Source organism: Dipodomys spectabilis, unplaced genomic scaffold (genome assembly GCF_019054845.1).
Source record: "Dipodomys spectabilis isolate Male_0828 unplaced genomic scaffold, ASM1905484v1 ptg000042l, whole genome shotgun sequence".
Taxonomy (NCBI): Eukaryota; Metazoa; Chordata; class Mammalia; order Rodentia; family Heteromyidae; genus Dipodomys; species Dipodomys spectabilis.
In genome coordinates, this window is record NW_024870719.1 from 306872 (window position 1) to 325720 (window position 18849).

General features: G+C 35.7%; 1 protein-coding gene across 1 annotated transcript in view; it reads left to right on the plus strand.

Annotated features, from left to right (window-relative positions):
* The window catches only part of Akap6 (A-kinase anchoring protein 6), a 278588-nt gene extending 269743 nt beyond the window's left edge, over positions 1-8845 (plus strand). Inside the window, exons 12-13 of the mRNA XM_042677816.1 lie at positions 135-3551; positions 8650-8845. Coding sequence (XP_042533750.1) covers positions 135-3509 — 3375 coding nt within the window. The 3' untranslated portion in view covers positions 3510-3551; positions 8650-8845. The remainder of the gene's footprint in view (positions 1-134; positions 3552-8649) is intronic.
* The last annotated feature ends 10004 nt before the right edge of the window (positions 8846-18849 follow it).

Consider the following 18849-nt stretch of genomic DNA (forward strand, 5'->3'; position numbering starts at 1 on the left):
GGAGAAGTGTTGATAATTCTGTCTTTCAAGTTCATGCTTAAGAGAGTTTTATTTCCTGACTCTCCCAAGAGATTTTGAGGAAATTTTTTCTGCTGTGTTCACTCATTCTCATTTTCTTTTTTCCCTCCACACAGGAGACATTGAATGTGATCGAACCTGGTTTGATGGACCTAAATGGGATGAGTGAGGATGCCTTGGAATGGGATGAAACAGATATAAATAACAAGTTAATTAGTTTGAATGAAGAATTAAACGACCCAGATCTAAAACTCCAGCCTGTCATGCCTTCATTGAAGCTTGAAGAGACAGGAAGTGAAGACCGTGGTTATGAGGAGGAAGCAAGTGACCATGGAGAATCTCATCATACCTCAAACGTTGCTGCACCCTCCAGCCCACCCATTTACCAAGTATACAGCCTTCACAACATTGAACTCTGTGAAGACAGCCATATGCCATTTCTGAAGAACAATCAAAAGTTCATTGGCATGACACAGAGTGGTGTTTTGACTAAGAGTCTCAGTAAAGACTCTTCGTTTTCATCTACAAAATCTTTGCCTGATCTTTTAGGGGGCTCCAGTTTGGGGAAGCCCTGCCTGTGCCTCAGTAGAGACATGAGCCAGAATTCTGGCAGTGAGAGTGGAATTGTCAGTGAAGGAGACACGGAAACAACTACCAACTCTGAACTGTGCTTGCTCAGTGTGGTAGATGAGTCCCTGAGTAACCTTGCAACCAAACATCTGGACCCAAAACTGGGGGTTGCAGTTAACATGTTAAAGCAACAAGTTAAAGATGAAGAGGAATGCATTAAGCTTCCAAATAACTCTCAGTCATCCATCTCACCACTGGGTTGTATAAATGGAAAAGCTGGAGATTTAAACAGTGTTACCAAACATACCCCTGATTGTTTGGGAGAAGAATCACAAGGAAAACATGATGTGTTTACATTTTATGATTACTCATACCTCCAAGGCTCAAAACTCAAATTACCAATGATAATGAAACAGTCACAAAATGGAAAGGCACATGTGGAGGATCCCCTTCCTCATGGTTTTCACTTTGACAAAAAATCCTGCAAATCTAAACATCAGACTTCAGAGCTACAACCAGATGCTCCTCCCCACGAAAGGATTTTGGCAAGTGCATCCCATGAAATGGATCGCAATTCCTATAAAAGTACCAATATAGAGAAGACATTTGCCGGCATTCAGAATGCCAAACCACTCTGCCTTTTATCTCGTAGTTCATCGGTTGAGTCCCTCTCTCCAGGGGGTGATTTATTTGGATTGGGCGTCTTTAAAAATGGCAGTGACAACCTCCAGAGAAGTACTTCTTTAGAAAGTTGGTTGACATCCTATAAAAGCAATGAAGATCTTTTTAGCTGTCACAGCTCTGGGGACTTAAGTGTGAGCAGTGGCTCTGTTGGTGAACTGAGTAAAAGGACACTAGATCTTCTGAATCGTTTGGAGAATATCCAGAGCCCTTCGGAGCAAAAGATAAAGAGAAGTGTCTCTGACATCACTCTCCAAAGCAGTTCTCAAAAGATGGCCTTTACTGGCCAGATGTCATTGGACATAGCATCTTCTATCAATGAAGATTCAGCAGCATCTCTTACAGAACTTAGTAGCAGTGATGAGCTTTCTCTTTGCTCAGAGGATATTGTGTTGCACAAGAACAAGATCCCGGAATCAAACTCATCCTTCAGGAAGCGCCTGAATCGTTCGGTGGCTGAGGAAAGTGATGTCAATGTCAGCATGATCGTTAATGTCTCCTGCACCTCTGCTTGCACTGATGATGAAGATGACAGTGACCTGCTCTCCAGCTCTACACTCACGTTGACGGAAGAGGAACTGTGTATTAAAGATGAGGATGATGACTCCAGTATTGCAACTGATGATGAAATTTATGAAGAATGTAACTTGATGTCAGGACTGGACTATATAAAGAATGAATTGCAGACCTGGATTAGGCCAAAACTTTTCATGACAAGAGATAAGAAACGGTGCAACTTCAGCAATAATATGAAGGGCAGTAAAGATGGGAGCAGTACTGAGGTGACTAAGCCCTCTGATACGCTCAACATCGAGGCCCTTCTAAACAGCTCCATAAAATGTCTTTCCGAAAATAATGGAAATGGTAAGAATTCGTCCCATACTCATGAGTTTGAGACTAAAGGTGAAAATAAGAAAAACATTTTCAAAGTTAGTAAGGATCCATATGTAGCAGACATGGAAAATGGCAATGTTGAAAGTGTTCCAGAAAAGCAAAAGGCTAAACTGAATGAGAATTCAAAGACATCAGAGAATCTTGGTTCAAATGAGGAAAAGATTTCAGAAAGTGAGCATTGTATGTGTAAAACATTTGTGGATGGCTCAGATGATTCAAATATTGCTAGAAAGGAATTTGTTCCAGAAAATGCTAGACATCTTCCAAAGAAATGTCCAAATCACCACCATTTTGAAAATCAAAGTGCTGATTGCACTCCTATTGAGAAGTCTTGCCCAGAAATGGCTTTAGAAACCAGAGTTAACAGCAGACAAGACAGTGATATACGGAAATCTTCATCTAATGATGTGCCAAGTGTGGCTGGAAAATCTGCTGGTTGCTGCCTAGCACTTGAACAAAATGAAACAGAGGAAAATGCTTCTATCAGCGACAATGCTTCCTGTTGTGACTGTGAACCAGATGTTTTCCTTCAAAAAGATGCTGAAGATTGCTCAGTACATGACTTTGTGAAGGAAATCATTGACATGGCTTCAACAGCCCTAAAAAGCAAATCTCAACCTGAAAATGAGGTAGCTGCCCCCACTTCATTAACTCAGATCAAGGAGAAAGTGTTAGAACATTCTCACCGGCCCATCCAGCTAAGAAAGGGGGACTTTTATTCCTACTTGTCTCTTTCATCTCATGACAGTGATTGTGGGGAGGTTACCAGTTACATAGATGAGAAAAGCAATACTCCATTGCCGTTAGACACAACCGACTCGGGCTTAGATGACAAAGAAGACATTGAATATTTCTTTGAGGCCTGTGTTGAGGATGAGCCTAATGGAGAGGAACCCTGTTTCTCTAGTGCTTCTCCAAAGGAAGCTGCGGTTCCCAATGAAGCTACTGGGTCAGCACAAGCAATGGCAAGCTCTTCTATGTTCAATGATAGTTCTCTCCTAGCTGATGATGCCCCTGTGGTGCCTCTTTCAAGACCTCCCCCTCAGGAAGAAGCTGACATCAGAAGGGAAGTAGATGATTGGTCCCAGTCCTCCCAAGGCTGTGCAGAATGCTCAATAATTACTCCTTCAGGGGTGGGGAGTGAAAAAGAAAGTTCAGGAAATCCAGATGTTTCAGGAATGCCAGAACATGACACTGCTTCAGCCAAATCTAGTGTTCTTGACCTCTCCTTGAAGGCAAGTCAGCCAAAAGACAAGGTTGTGTTACATCCCAGTCCCCAAGCTTTAACCTGTAAAGAAAATCTTCTAAGCATACAAGAAGAACATCATAAAAATATGCATAGGTAGAATGTAACACCCCTACAAGCATGAAAATCATCTCATTGAAAGGTATGTATAAGTCTTTGCGTGATATGTATACTTTTAATATGAGTCTGTACCCACGAAATCACAATAGAAGAAAAGACTAGTCAGAATGACCAGTCCTGGCACGTGTTTATCCGAACAAGTTAGTGAGATAGGAGAAATACTCTCAATAAGGAAAGTAACTGTGCAGCAGAAAGGACAAAACAGTTTAAAAACTGACATTTTTAGTGACAATATCTTTACTCCATCATTCTGGCAGGAATACAAAATTTGAGAAAGTAGAAAAGCAATTTAGGGCTGCAAAGTCTTCCACCAACGGAGGAAAAGAAAGGGTTATCCAAGTTGCACTTACACTTGGTGATCAGAATGCATGCGTAGTAGCAACAGTGCCCACTTCAGTTCTGGCTGCCCAGCCATCCCCTTCAATGCCTGAAGACAAACAATGATTAGGCTAAAGGCTCTGTCTTCTGATTTGGGCCTCCCTTTTATGCTTCTGTCTGATGTAACTATCATCACGTTCGCTTCCCCAGTGTAAGGCTGTGCTGTCACCGTTCCTAATCACGGCCATGTCTGGGAATCCAAATAGGAGGGGAAAGTTGATGTTAAAGAAGAGGCTCTTATTTATCCACACACAGATGGAGAACAGGCACAGAAAGCCAATGCAGAGAGAATACATGACAAGTTAATGGCGTCTTGATCAAAACAGAATTTTTGAATTTTGCCTAAAGGAGACAGGCTGATTTCCATCAATTTTTTTTAAAAAGTCATTCCATTCTTCATATTAAATAAGACAGCTATTGATTGATAATTCTGAGATGATGATGTCTCTCTGAAAGCGACACAAAGATTTTCTTATTTCCCATTCCTAAACCCCAGTGATGAATATACTTTCTCAATCAAGTTTTAAGAAGAACATTTGAGCTTTCAAACGTGAGAGTTGCATTTCACCAAGGTGTGAGGTGCTTAGTGCCATCTCCACCCCCACTCCAGAGGCCTAATGCCGTAACCTAAACTCGTGCTATAGGAAATGAATTACAGAAGCAATCTACCCTAATTTGTTAACTTATTCAAATAACAGTTATTATACTTAACTATGCTAAAGATTATCTTTTTTGTGGCAGATTGTTTATTTTTTGATGAGCCTAATTACTGATTTTCTAAAAGTAATTTACATTTATTACAAATACATCTTTTAAAATGTGACAGATAAATGTTGTTCCCATAATGTATTATGAAAAAAGTTACTATTTAAAAACACATTATTTAATTTGAAAGATGAATGGCAAACATCATTATTTTTTTCCTGCAACACCTGTGCCCCGAGCTCATTAAAATGTGTGATTCTGTGTGGAGCTGCTAGAAATGGGGAGTGAGGGGGGAAATCTATACCATGCATATACCCTAAAAATAAACTCAGTATGCAAAGTTGAAGAAAGGCATCCTACTTGCTAATATTGCTCAACTAATTTTCTGTGTTTTAGATTCTATTTACAACTGGCTGCAAGAGGGAACAAAAGTAGGAGAGAGAGAAATGTATTTTCTGTGAGTTGTATCCACCCTATAATCACATTCGCCATCAGTATGCAGTAAAACTGACCATTAAGTGAGAGAAACTGCAATTCCATAAGCCGCTTCAAAACAAGTTCTATTAGAACTGATTGTACTGTGGGCCTTGCCAACCTCTGCAGAAGGGCTGGTAGAGCCTGGCTGAAAGGGGATAAAAGCTTGAAAGCAACACCACTCTGAGCGTGACATCATGTGACTGTGACCCTCAAGTCACCAGTCATGCTGAGATCCAGAACTGAGAAGCTTTGGTACTGGAGCAGCCTCTAGGATGCATTCTTCTTTTTTGATCCTCGGAGAGTTTCTTCTCTCCCTTACAGAGAAATAGAATTGAGATTAAATGTAAATGATGAGCTGCTCAATCTTAGACTTGAGGGATGTGAATGTGCTGATGGATCTATGTAATCCTCACATTTACAAGAAGAGACGGTCTAAAAGTATCAGCTGGACTGCCTGCTGCCTGCCGGTCAGCAAGATTTTGTTGAGCTCTCATGATGTGTAGACATCTTGGGCAAAGGCAGAAATAACCAATGTTACTTCTGTAGCACTCACATTGCCCCCAAGTGACTAGAACTATTTAAGTAGCTATACTTACTAGTCCTATTCAGTCATTAGCATCAGATACTTGGGAGTAAATATTCACATATTATTAACATCACTTGGACAAGTTATTTAATCTGGAATGATTGCCAGGCCTTCAGTATTTGATCTCAAAGATACAAAATAAAGTTGTTGTATCTTAACTGCTATCATTATTCTTCCAAGTATATTCAAGAAAAACAACAGCAAAGGCAATGCTTTTTAAAGCCATTTGATTTGAAACCATCAGTTGGGGTACTGTTTTTCTCAGGACAATAAAATCTACCATATGCAATTGGTTAGGCTTTTTTCTAGATATAAATTCTCAGATGACGAAATGATTACAATTCTATCAAGAAGAAATATCAGTTCGAATTGAGAATACTGTCTACTAATACAGTCATAAATCTTTTCCCCAAAATTTTAAAAGGGTTTTATTGACTACGTTCTAATTAAAAACCTGCTGAAACTGTTTGGGAAGCTTTAACGTGATCTAACAGTATGCATTTGCACAACTTCCAGACAAACTGCTGTGCTTTTCACTATTTTCATTTATGTGTCATGTTTCTATAAAAATAGAGAGGTCAGTTACAGCAAATCACTTCAAAGGCAAGGTAACTGGATAGATCCAGCTCTCTCTGCCTAATTTGGAGGAAGCACATAATGTATGTCTGGAGTGCCTCCTAGGACCTGCCTAAGAGATGTACTTTGCACTAATCTTTTTGCTGTATTCTGACAGTTATTTCTTCATAATCCTCATCATAAGCCTCTGATCTTTGATGAATGGTTTAACCCTAAACTTCAGGCTGGATAAATCCTATGGTATAAAAAAATTAACTCATCACATGCAGCTAGGGTGAACAGTTTTTCTTTTCCTTTTGGTTTGCTTTGATGATGATGTTTTGGGGTCTTAGGGTGTGTGGGGGGGGATGGGTAGAGTGGGTTATATTTACTTAGATGTGTGTATGTGTGTGTGTGTGGTGTGGGTAGAGTGGGTTATATTGACTTAGATGCATTTATTTCCATTAGACATTTTTAGTTTGCTTTGCCTACTTTATTGGTCTGTAAATGTGATAGTTGTTAGCCCACAGACTTTTTGATTTTACACAATTGTTTTTATTTCTGTAGGCTCAAACACACACAGATTCCGTTCAGAGTGTTATTGCTCAGGTTTTACAAACGGAAAGCTACAAGAGCAATCATTGCTCATGTACACAACATGGATTTTCAGTCTCTTAAGTGGATTCACACTGAGTGGTCTTTCTCAATGCTGGCCAAGCATGTTTAAGAAACTACCTCTGGGGATTGTATATTAATATGTCATTAGACGTTTTATAAAATTTACCTTTAAAACTACTTTAATAAATCAAGGTTATGTTGTGTGTTTTAATTATCCAGCATTTCTGAACAACTTAGCCTTGCCATGCTAAATAACAAAGATTTTTTTCAACATAGTCTTTCTCTTTCTTATACACAGATAAACACACACACACACACATACACACACACTCTGAATTTGTGCCTCAGCCAGGTTCGAATACTTCCAAGTGGGCCAAGTTGAAAGAATTGATTATCCAGAGAGAATTGAATGCCAGCTTTCAGTAAAACCAGATTTGCCTCACCTTAGGATTTCCTACTCAGAAGCCAGATTTCAGATGAATCATGTCCTCAGCATTTGAACAATGCAGCATGCTTTCTTGAATTACTACATTATTTTACTGTGCCAAATTTTGTTCCATCTGTTTCTGTCCATCTCCCCTATTCTGCTAACTTTTCTTCTCTCCCAAACTTCCTATGGTTCAGCCAGACCACATTTTGTTAAATATTTTTTTTCTCTTATAAGGCATTGCAAGTGAGTAGAAAAAACATAGTAAGCTAGCAAGATGAGAATATCTGGTTTTAGATAGGTAAGAAAATGGTCTAATATCACACTCTTGAAACAGTTTAAACCACAGTAAGCAAAACCTTACCTTAGTTGAGAGTTGAAGACCTAACACAATTGCATCCTGCATTGCCCTAACCTGTCATTTAAATATTCCTCACATTTGACCAATTAATTTTAGCCATTGAGAAATAAGCAGAACAGACTGAGTTTGGAACAAATTTATTTAAGCCATCAGATGTACCAAAATAATTGAGTTGGGTTTCAGTTCCACAGGGAAGTCTTACCTTAAATGGAACACATTAGTATTTGAGCTAGAAATCATAATTATACCATTTTATAGTCAAGAATGGGAACATTTAGGATTATAACAATGTTATGAATATTTCAGTATCGTATAATAGGGCAGTTGTTCAATACTACACATAAAGTCACTGAGGGAGGGCTGGGAAGGTGGCTCAGTGGTAGAGCGCTTGCCTTGCATGCCTGAGGCCCTGGGTTCGATTCCTCAGCACCACATAAGCAAAAAGAAAAAAGCCGGAAGTGGTGCTGTGGCTAAAGTGGTAGAGCACTATCCTTGAAGAGCTGAAGGACAGCGCCCAGGCCCAGATTTCAGGCCCCATGACCGGACCCGGACCCAAAAAAAAAAAAAAAAAAAAAAGTCACTGAGGGAAGGGTCAGAAGCAGGAGCTAAGGCTCTCAATCTGTGCATCATTGTTTATACATGGATGTGTCACTTGATATCAGCTACTCCAAGTTTCATACAAACTTGAACTTATCTGGAGTGTTTAAAGCTGAGTTCAAACACAAAGAAGTGGATGGCCCAGAGAAAAAGTCAAACTTCATTTTTCTTGTTTTCTTTAGCACTACATCTTTAAAGGAAATGTATTCTTCACAACTATAATGAAATATTTTTGTAAGTAATGTGAACTTTAAGCTATTAAATTCATGACTTGTATTTTATAAATTCCTTCATTACAGAACATTAGCAGGTAATCCCCAAATGTTAGCCCCCTTCATTCATGGTGCTTAAAGGACTTAGTTTTGCAAATGAAGACACTTCTGAAACCTTACTTGTCCCTTCTTTGTTTCTTATAGATAGCCTGGCTCTAACCTGGGGCTCCTGGCTGTAACCTCCAGCCCTGGACTGGTCTCTGATTCCATCATGTTGTCACTGCCGTTCGTCCCATTGACTTTCCTAAGATGAATCTTCCTTCTGAATGCCGTTTGTCCACGTGGGCTTTGTGATCTGGATGTCTGCAAATGGTTCTATTTAGGTGATCATCTTTGAAGTTCAACAAAGCTGCTTGTTCTCCCACGGATTCCTGTCCCAAACTACCTCTGTCAACCCACTTCTCCCCTTTCCTATCTGCTCCTTAAAGGTCTATACTTCACCAAAATGGATGGCCCATTAAATTCACTGTCTGGAATGACTCCCGACCCCTTCCTGCCAGTACTTGACCAATTTCATGTATCCTAGATTTTTTTTTAATAGTATGATACCTATGTCTATTGCAAGAGGTTTACCTAAAAAGCAAACAATTCATTTGATTCTGGCATAAAGAACACTGGTTCTTCTTTCCAAATTAAGCGACTTTTTAAAAGCACTATCTATTTATTTCATTTAAATAATGATCTATGCAGCACTTCAAGAAACAACTCTAACAGTGTTGTGTATTATGAACTGGTGACATTCAACTATTAAAATATGTAAAACATTTTGTTTCTCAATGCTTCTTTAGGTGGTAATGAGAAAAAAGTTGTGTTTTTTATTTTAAAAAGTGTGCCTTGCTTGTATTTCTTATAACCATTTATTAAAAAGCTGCTTTCATCGTAAAAGTATGTTAGTTTGAAAGGAGGAAATAGCAAGGTTAAGACATGTGAATAATTTCTGTATATATCTATAACCAAGTACAAACATTGATGTATAATGACAGTATAAAATGCTTTCATGTTTATGATGTCTAGTGATGTGGAAAATATAAGCCTTAAATTCATTAGATTGCATGGTAATTAAAATTGGCTTGATAACAATAGTTTATTGGGGGAAAAGGAAAATTAGTGATCTCTTCTACCTATATTCCTTACCAAACTGCTGCATCTGATTCTGAAAAATATAACAACTAATAGCCTCTGCAATGTCCATATTGCATAAGAGGCTTAAAATTACTAAAACTACACACTAGACATGAAGCCTTTTAAGCCTTCTTAAAATCTTTCTGGCCACTCATTTTGAAATAGCAAGTAATTAAAGGCCAGTTCCTCTAACCAATAAAATTCATAGTATATATTTTATTTCTTTTTATTATTAAGAGTTAATTGATGTGGGATTTCAGGATACTCTTGTGTGTCTTTATTTATTTAAACAATTGCTTTGGATGGGTTTTTTTTAGAAAGATGTTAGAAGAGTATAGAAAAAGTAATCTATTATTTTTATTTAAATTATAGATTTCAAGTATATTTATCTTGTGTAAAAGAAAGCAGCAAAGAAATATTTCATTTGATCTCTACTGAGTCTTGTTAAATGTAGTTGTAAACTTATATTATAATTCCTACTAAAGTGCCTCACACAGTAGGTATTTTATAGTAATGTGCTGAATGGAAATATTGAATTAGGAAACATGGACGACATATCTATCTCTTCACTTTGAGAGACTTACATTAAAACATCTACATGACAAGAAAGACATAATGCTGTATAAAACCACCTATAACATATAATCAATGATAAGATATCAAAAGGGGAAAGAGTGTTATGGTTTCACATGTCACAAAAATGACAATCATTCATTCAGCAGATAGTTCATTATCATTCCTTATCTGCAAGACACTGCACTGGGTTCAAGGAATGAAAGGTTAAAAAACAAAGGCCCTGCCCTAGAGGCTTACCTACGTTAGACAATGTGAATACCAAAACACACGCAGCAGGTGACCTACAAGGAGGAAGAGAGAAACTACTGTGAGAAGTATGAAAAAAAGCAGCAGTGAGGGACAAGAAGAAAAAGGGTTAGGAGAAAGCAGAAAGTTAGCCAATAGAATATTAGTGGAGTTTTATTGCAGGGATAATAGGAGAAAAGGCCAATTAGAAGGATTTAGTGGAGGGAATTTTTGAAAGTTAAGTTGGAGCTTTTGTATGGAGTACACTAGGTAGTAGGAATTTTGAACAGTGTTTGTTTTGCACCTGATTTTGTTTTGTAATTAGAACATTAGAACACTTAAACACTGCTTGTTTGTAATTCTACCACTTTTATCACTTTATATTTTGTGCCCCTTATAATCTTTTCCATATATAAATTTCTTAAACAGTGGCTCATTATAGGCTTTTGAATAGTTATTGATTTCTTCTAAAGGTGTTTTCTTTGCAGTGTCCAAAAAGTGTTCACGAGAATCACTGTGGGGAGATATAAGAGGTAATTGTCTAGTTAGGAGGCAGCCATAGAAAATAAACTAGGATGAGACAGTAGTAAAATATACAGTATATTGGCCCAGGGATGTGGAGAAAGAAAAAGTCCTAAGAGTATTTTGTACCTCTGTTTGAATATGGTATTATTTTACACACTGAAACAACCTCCATTTTTCTTAGGTATTTATTAATGTCAAATGTTTATCTGTTGGTAAAACATTCAAAGAATTAATTTGATTATGTTGTTCTATTTACCTATTATAAACTCATAGAAGACCTTGATGTGTTGAACGTATTTTTTTAATTATCTACTTAATGTTGACACCAGAATTTTATCTTGACTTCCAGGCTTATTGAGCAATGCCATTTCCAGTTAGAAGAGGTGGAATAATCTCAATCTCACACTGCATGCTGATATTACCTCCCCAGTTCCCTCAACACCAGTTCCACCAACATTGCCTGCACACTTCCTGGAACAATGGTTTGTTATCTATTAAAGCAAACCATTCGACTGCTGGGCATGTCTCTGCTAGAATATTCTTTCATAAGTTGCTAAAATGCACAGGTAATTCCCCAGCCCACCTTCTGATTTTAGTTGCTAGTCCTAATTCTGTCTTATGGAGCAGCTCAGAATGTTTTTACTGTTTTTCATGGCAACCCTGAAGGCAATTGAGGCCAGTTATTCATCCTTTCCCAACCATTCTTCCTGCCTTTCATCTGCCATGACTTTCAGCTTCATTTCAACTTGACTGAATGTTAATAGACAGAATCCTTAAAACTGAGGCACTGTCTTCATCATTATACATGTAGAAAGTATCTGCACATTTAAGTGATAAGTCTTCTATATTCAAGATATATGTTTATTCTATTATTGTAAATTTCAATAAATAAATAAATAAGCAAATAAATAAGAATCCATGACTTCCTTCAGTGGTCCAGGTTCAGTTCTGGAGTCATTTGAATCATTTCCTTATAGTGAATCCAAATCTACACTGTGTCTCTTTCCATTTATGTTTCATTGATTCACTCATTCACTTTTGAGTGGCTGTACGAGGCACCAGGTATAACAACAGATGTAGCAAGGCAATTGAAACATGGTCTCTAGCTCCAAAGGTTTACAGGTTTTCTTCAAGTGCCTGTCATGTCATTGAACAGAGCAATTCTGACTTTTCTCCAAATTAAATGATGACACACACACTTTTTTCTTGTCTAGTTTCTCTGTTTTCAAAAACATGGTGAGCAAAGAAGTCTGCCAAATTATCTAGATCTGAGTACTAGAAATGAAGTGAGGGGTATAATAACTGAAAATTTTTTTGGTTTCTGGTTACTGAATAAATATGCATTTTGTACAAACAAACAATTTAGAGTTAGGGCTATTGAAAACCTGGGTTTAATTAGTTTGTTGTGTTTGTTTCATCCAGCTTACATTTTACCCATTCTATATAATTCCTGGGGACAAAATAGTTGAGAATATCAAAGCAGAGGGAAATGATCCAGCTGTTTCTTACAGATAAAATTGCTTTAATTACCAAACGAAGTTGGAATTATTTTAGAATTTTAAGGCATAACTGATTTTTTAAACACCATACAATTCTTATATTTCAAATATAATTTTAACCAAGTAAATTTACAGCTATCACTATAATATGTAATTTTCCTAATTCTTATTTTGAAAATTTTAGACATTTCTACAGGTATGAAAATTTGGCTTTTTTACACGCCAAAAGAATAGTAGAGGGACATTCACATAATCATTATGCAGACTTATTTATTGTTAATATTTGGATATATTTACTTCCTCCTCTCCCTTTTCTTCCATTCCCTTTTCTCTCATGTCTCTTCTTTGCTCCTTTCTTTCTTCCTTCCTCCACACACATACAAATTTTCTGTTTGATTGAATCCTAGGAGCAAAAAGGCAGGAATGATTTTCTACAAGAATATAATACCATCTTCATACTCAAGAAATCTAACATTGATATGACTGTATCATCTGGTAATCCATATTAAGATTTAATAAATACCCAAATACTTCTTTTAGTTGTTTTAGTTTTAATACAGACTCCAAACAAAGACCACCTATTAGTTTTATTTTTTTATATTTTCTGATGCTTGAACATTTCTCATGTCTTTTGTTTTTCTTTCTTTGGTCTTTCACAGCTTTGACTTTTTGAAGAGTCCCAGTTTTGTTGAATGGCATACACACAGTCTAAATGGATCCAGTTGTTTTCTCCTTATTAAGCATGGGATAAACTTTTTTTTGCTATATATAGTACATAGATAATGTTGTGTTCAACTCTTGAACATTGGTAAATTATTCACTGACATTCTTGATGTGTCTTGAAGTTCACAATTCACTCATTTTCTAAAGCAGGGATCAACAAATCCAGCCTACTGCCTATGTTTGTTTGACAGGAAAGGTAAGATGAATTTTGAGTGATTTAATAATAGGATAATATCTCATGACATAAAAGATTATATGAAATTCAGATTTTGATGTCCATGAATATAGTTTTACTGGAACACAGCCACACATCTTTGTTTACATATGGTTGATTTTATACTATGAGTAATATAATTACAACAAAAACTATGGGTTCTTCAAAGCCTAAAATACTTTCTACTTGTTCTATGGCAAAACGTTTCTCATACTTGATCTATTATATTCTAAATTCAGACATCGTGTTCTTAGAAATAGATAGCTTTCAGTTTGTGAAATTAATGTAACATAGAAGGTCCTGAAAATCTGGAAAAATCTTTCTAGATTTCATTGCATTCTTGACTTTGGTCCCATATTACTTTAGAAAATAAAATGTTCTTTGTTTAACAAATGAAGATTGTTCTACATCTGTAATTTAAGAACTTAAATTTAGTTCATTATCAGTAGTAATTTTAGTCAATTATAGACTACATAGTTCAATCAAACCCATCAGAAAAATCGGCACAACCTAAACCTATCTCAACACACCAATAAATTGAAATCTTTCTCTAGATGGTTTTGAAGGCAGTTCAAGGAACTAAATCAGGCCATTTCAACCCAAACAGTAATAACAATTGTGTATGGCACATCTTCATTTTTCTGTCTATCAGAAATAAAAAATCCTAATGCACCAACAGAATAATTTTGCAACTTAGACTCTGCTGTTAGTATACACTCTTCTTTTTTGTCCCAATACTGAGGATTGAACCCAGGGCCTGTGCACAGGCTAACCATGTTTTCTACCACTCAAACTATACCTACATCCTTAACACTTTTAATGAATAGAAGATATGCAATATAAATGGTCTTCTTTTTTCTTTTCTTTTTTCCTCTAAATTTTCTTTTGGCAGACTGTCCATGACTATCAAGGGTATGTGCTTTTAGTCACTTCTTTAAAATAATAATTAAATTTAATAACTTAATGTTTTAATTTAATAATTAATCACATACTTTACACATAACAATGGTCTTTAATTTGATATTTTCCACACTTATATTTTCCAATTGAAATAAAATGATGAGCAAATTGGGTCTACAATAGTAAGATTTCTTCCAAAAAGGAATTCTTGTCCAATAATCCTGAAGATTATTCTGACTCTTGATTAGAGGGCTCTTACCAAAGTGGACATACATAACTTGTCCTTGTGTTTGAAAGCAAATTAAGGCCTGCAGAATGTCACTTTTCTCAGGTTCTTTTCCATTATAATGCACAGACTTGAAATGTGTTCCCATGTGTTAGACCATCTTAGGTCACTAGGACAGTTAAAACAAAATATTTTAGGCTGGAAAATTTATAAACAAAGAAGCTCCTTGTTTGTTTGGCTAGTCAGTTTATTTGTTTTTTGGCTATACTGGGGGATGGAATTTAGGGTCTCAAACTTGCCAGTCAAAGCTCTACAACTTGAGTCATGCCCCCAACAAAAGAAGCTTACTGATTAAAGTTGTAAATGCCCAAGATCAAGGCAACAGAAGATTCACAAAGTGCTTGCTCTCCAATTCCTTAATGGTGCCTTTTTGCTGTGTTTTCACATGGTTGAAGGGATGATGAACAAGCTTCCTCGGGACTACTTAACAAATACATTAACCCTATTCATGAGAGTTCCAGTCTCACAACTTGATCATCCCCCAAAGACTCCCAAACCTTAATACTATGACTTTGGGTATTATGTGTCAATATAAGATTTTGGGACAGGGAGGGTGTCGGACCAGATCAAGAGAGTTTTATAGCCTTTTACCAAATGTTAATAAACCATTTTCAGTATAGAAAGTATACTGCCTTTCCCCTCCAACTTCAAGAAAGATGTCCTAATGCAGCTGACTGTAATGATACTACTTTAAAAAGTAACTTTGAAGCCAATTTAATTTTTATTTTTAAAAAATTCCTAACTTCTTATACTTCGGTTACAAACTTTGTAATATCATTTTTGAAGAGCCACTGAATCTGAAACTTAACACAGTATTATCTTGCCTGAAAAGAGAGAGATGCCCCCAAACCTGGAAGTGAACTCCCAAAGCATAAGAGAATCGTCCCCAAACCACCCAAGTATGAGTAGCCTCATGATGATCCAAAACAACACTGAGCTTTTTGGTGAGTATGTTTCTCGGAAGAAACAAAAGGACCAATGTAAAATGTAATTTAACTTAGCTTCATTTATCTTGGCAAAATCAGCAATTCTGATGATTTGTCCCATGTAACTGTCCACCAGTAACCACCGAATCAGAAGGTAGGGAGCATCAGGGTTTTCTAGGTGTGCCAAAAGTGTTTTACGCCTCTATCATGAAATCTATCCTTTTCAACTACAAACCATGCTTTCTTCATCCCCAGTTTATGTGGGAAAGTATCACTTGAATCCTGGAAGTAAGTATGGAATTTATTTCATACCATGAGAACATATAATAAAGCATTTTATTAGTTTAATACAAATGAAAAATGACTTAATAAGAAACTATGCTAATATTGTCAAAATGTTTCTTTTACTTAACCTGCTGTTAAAAAAAATCCCAACTCTACAAACAAACAAACAGACATACAGGATAATTCAGCAAAATTTATACAAAGAGTTCAATGATTGAAGGCATTAGGAATGTAAAAATGCTTAAGATCCTCTTTAAATCCCATATTCCCTAACCACTGGTTTATAAAAAATACTCAGAGGTTTATAGAATTAGTCTGGTTCTATTACTTGATCAAGCTACTTACAAGAAGTTAGCAATTCAAAACAAATAATTTCTTCTGATTATTTGCTTGCTTACAAATATATTTCATTTATTTTAAAGCATCTTTTAAAATAAAAAGTCAAGTTGCTTAAATTTATCTTGTCATTAAAATGATGTGAATGTCAAATCATGCTTCATATTTGTACTCTCATCCCTGCCAATCTCAAATGAATAATGATGCTTATGGCAAGGTTTCTTAAGTAATAATTATATAACTTTTTAGACACAATTCTGTTTTACATGTTCATCATTTTCCTCTTTTCCAAATACTTCTATTTGGGGGCTGGGAAGGTGGCTCAGTGGTAGAGCGCTTGCCTTGCACGCCTGAGGCCCTGGGTTCGATTCCTCAGCACCACATAAGCAAAAAGAAAAAAGCCAGAAATGGTACTGTGGCTCAAGTGGTAGAGCGCTAGCCTTAAGCTGAAGAGCTGAGGGACAGTGCCCAGGCCCAGAGTTCAGGCCCCACAACTGGACCCCCCCCCCAAAAAAAAAGTTTATGTTCCAAATACCTCTATTTGTTCTAAGTTCTGGATATTCTGTCTGGATATTTCCCCTCGAGCCTGTCAATGATGTCTTCCCATGCAAACTATATTTTAAAATATTTTGAAACTTAAAATAGATTTATAGGTTGAAACATTCCCCATAGGAATGAAACAATATTTTAATGGTTATTTTTATAAGATATATATAGTATATATTTTATATCTATCATATATATATGTATATATATATGTATGTATATATATATATATATATATATATATATATATATATATATATAAACAGGTTCTGAGTGATTCTGCTTAGTACCACAAATGAATAAGTTACAAGAAGTTAGGCTAAATAAACATACAGTGTGTATTAACAGCATCACCTGAAGGTTTATTATGTGTCGGTACTGTGCTAAGCACTCTTCATACTTAGTTTAATTACCACAGTACTCATGATTGTGATACACACTTTGTTTTTGTAGTTAAGTGGGTAGTGCCCATTTTATAATAAGGAAATGGAAGACTAGAGACTTAGGTTAGTTATTATTCATTTCCTTTTGTTCAAAGCAGAATATGAATGGGAGAAGAAACTACTTTTAATGCTTACTTGCTATCTCCATAAATAAGGATTTATTGTAGAATTAACATCTATCTATTAATATCTATCTATACATTGCTAAATTTCCTGTCTATATTAAGTAGTTTTTGAATATATAACATATGCTACATTGAAGAAAGTAACTCATTTTAAAGGTATTTCTTATCAAAATTCTATAGGAAGAAATGATAGCTAAATTAGCACTTAAAAAGGCCAAAGAAAATTATATACTGTATATAATTATGCCTCATTATGACCTCTGCACATTTTCTGAAAAGTTAGGCATTAAAAACACACACAACAGGAACACCTTAAAGGTCAGAGTCTGATGAAAGAAAAAAAGCAATAGTTAATTATGAAGGACGAGATTAATGTTCTAGTAGGAACATATATTTTTATCATTACATTTTGCTTGAAAAATCCTTTAAAATATATAATTTCTCCTACATGTATATATTTTGTTTTATTTCTGAAGAGGGTAGTGGAAAGAGACAAATTTATGAAGCAAAATGATGAGATAAAATTTATTATAATGAACGTAATTGTGGGATTTTGTTTTTATCCTAGAATTTTTTTATCTGGTTTATCTTCACATAGGCCTTTTCCTTGCAAAGGCCTTTTTGATTTAACAGAAAATGCTAAGATGAAAGAAAGGGAAGAAAGAAAGAAAGAAAGAAGGAAAGAAAGAGAGAAAAAGAGGAAGGAAGGAAGGAAGGAAGGAAGGAAGGAAGGAAGGAAGGAAGGAAGGAAGGAAGAAGGGAAGGGAGAGAGAAAGAGAGAGAAAGTAAAAGAAAGATAATTACCTAACATTTCTCATTATTTTCAATGGATATTTTTATATGATAGCACAGTTCCTGAATTGTGTTTATTAGATTATATGACTGGTAATATAAGCGCTTAAAAGAACAACAGCCAATTGTTTTAAACCTCTTATTTGAAAGTAATTTCAAATGTAAAGACTATGGTAAAAAATAAAAATAGTATGCTATAATCAGATTTACCTCTTCTTGATATTTTATCCCATCTACTTCACCATTCTTTTACTGTTGATGTGTATTTGATATTTTTAAGTATTCCAGGGTAGGTTACATACAGCATAGCCCTTTATTCCTTATTATCTCACTTGATACTTCCTAATGAGAAAAAAGCTGAATTTTCTTACATAAACATAGTCCAATGACCAACTTTATAACATCCATTGATACAATGATTTTTTTTTATTTTTAAAAATCAACTTCAGGAATAATTTACATATGATAAGACACACATGGCTGAATACGTTTTGAGAAATGTAGCCACTCACGTAAATCACTACCATAATCAAAGTATAAAGTATTTTCCTTACTTCAGAAAGTTCACTGTTTCTCATTGCAGTCCAGATTTCCTTCCCCAGTCACAGGCAATCACCAGTATACTTTGGGACATTATCAGCATGATACAATGATTTTTATCTAATCTATCTTCCAACTTTTATCTGTTTTTCTATTAATATTATATAGCATTTTTTTCTCCTTCAATACATGGTTTAGGTATTGAATTTAGCTCTCATATATCTTTATCTCCTTTAATCTAGAAACATTCCCTTTAGCCTTTATTCACCTTTTGCGATATT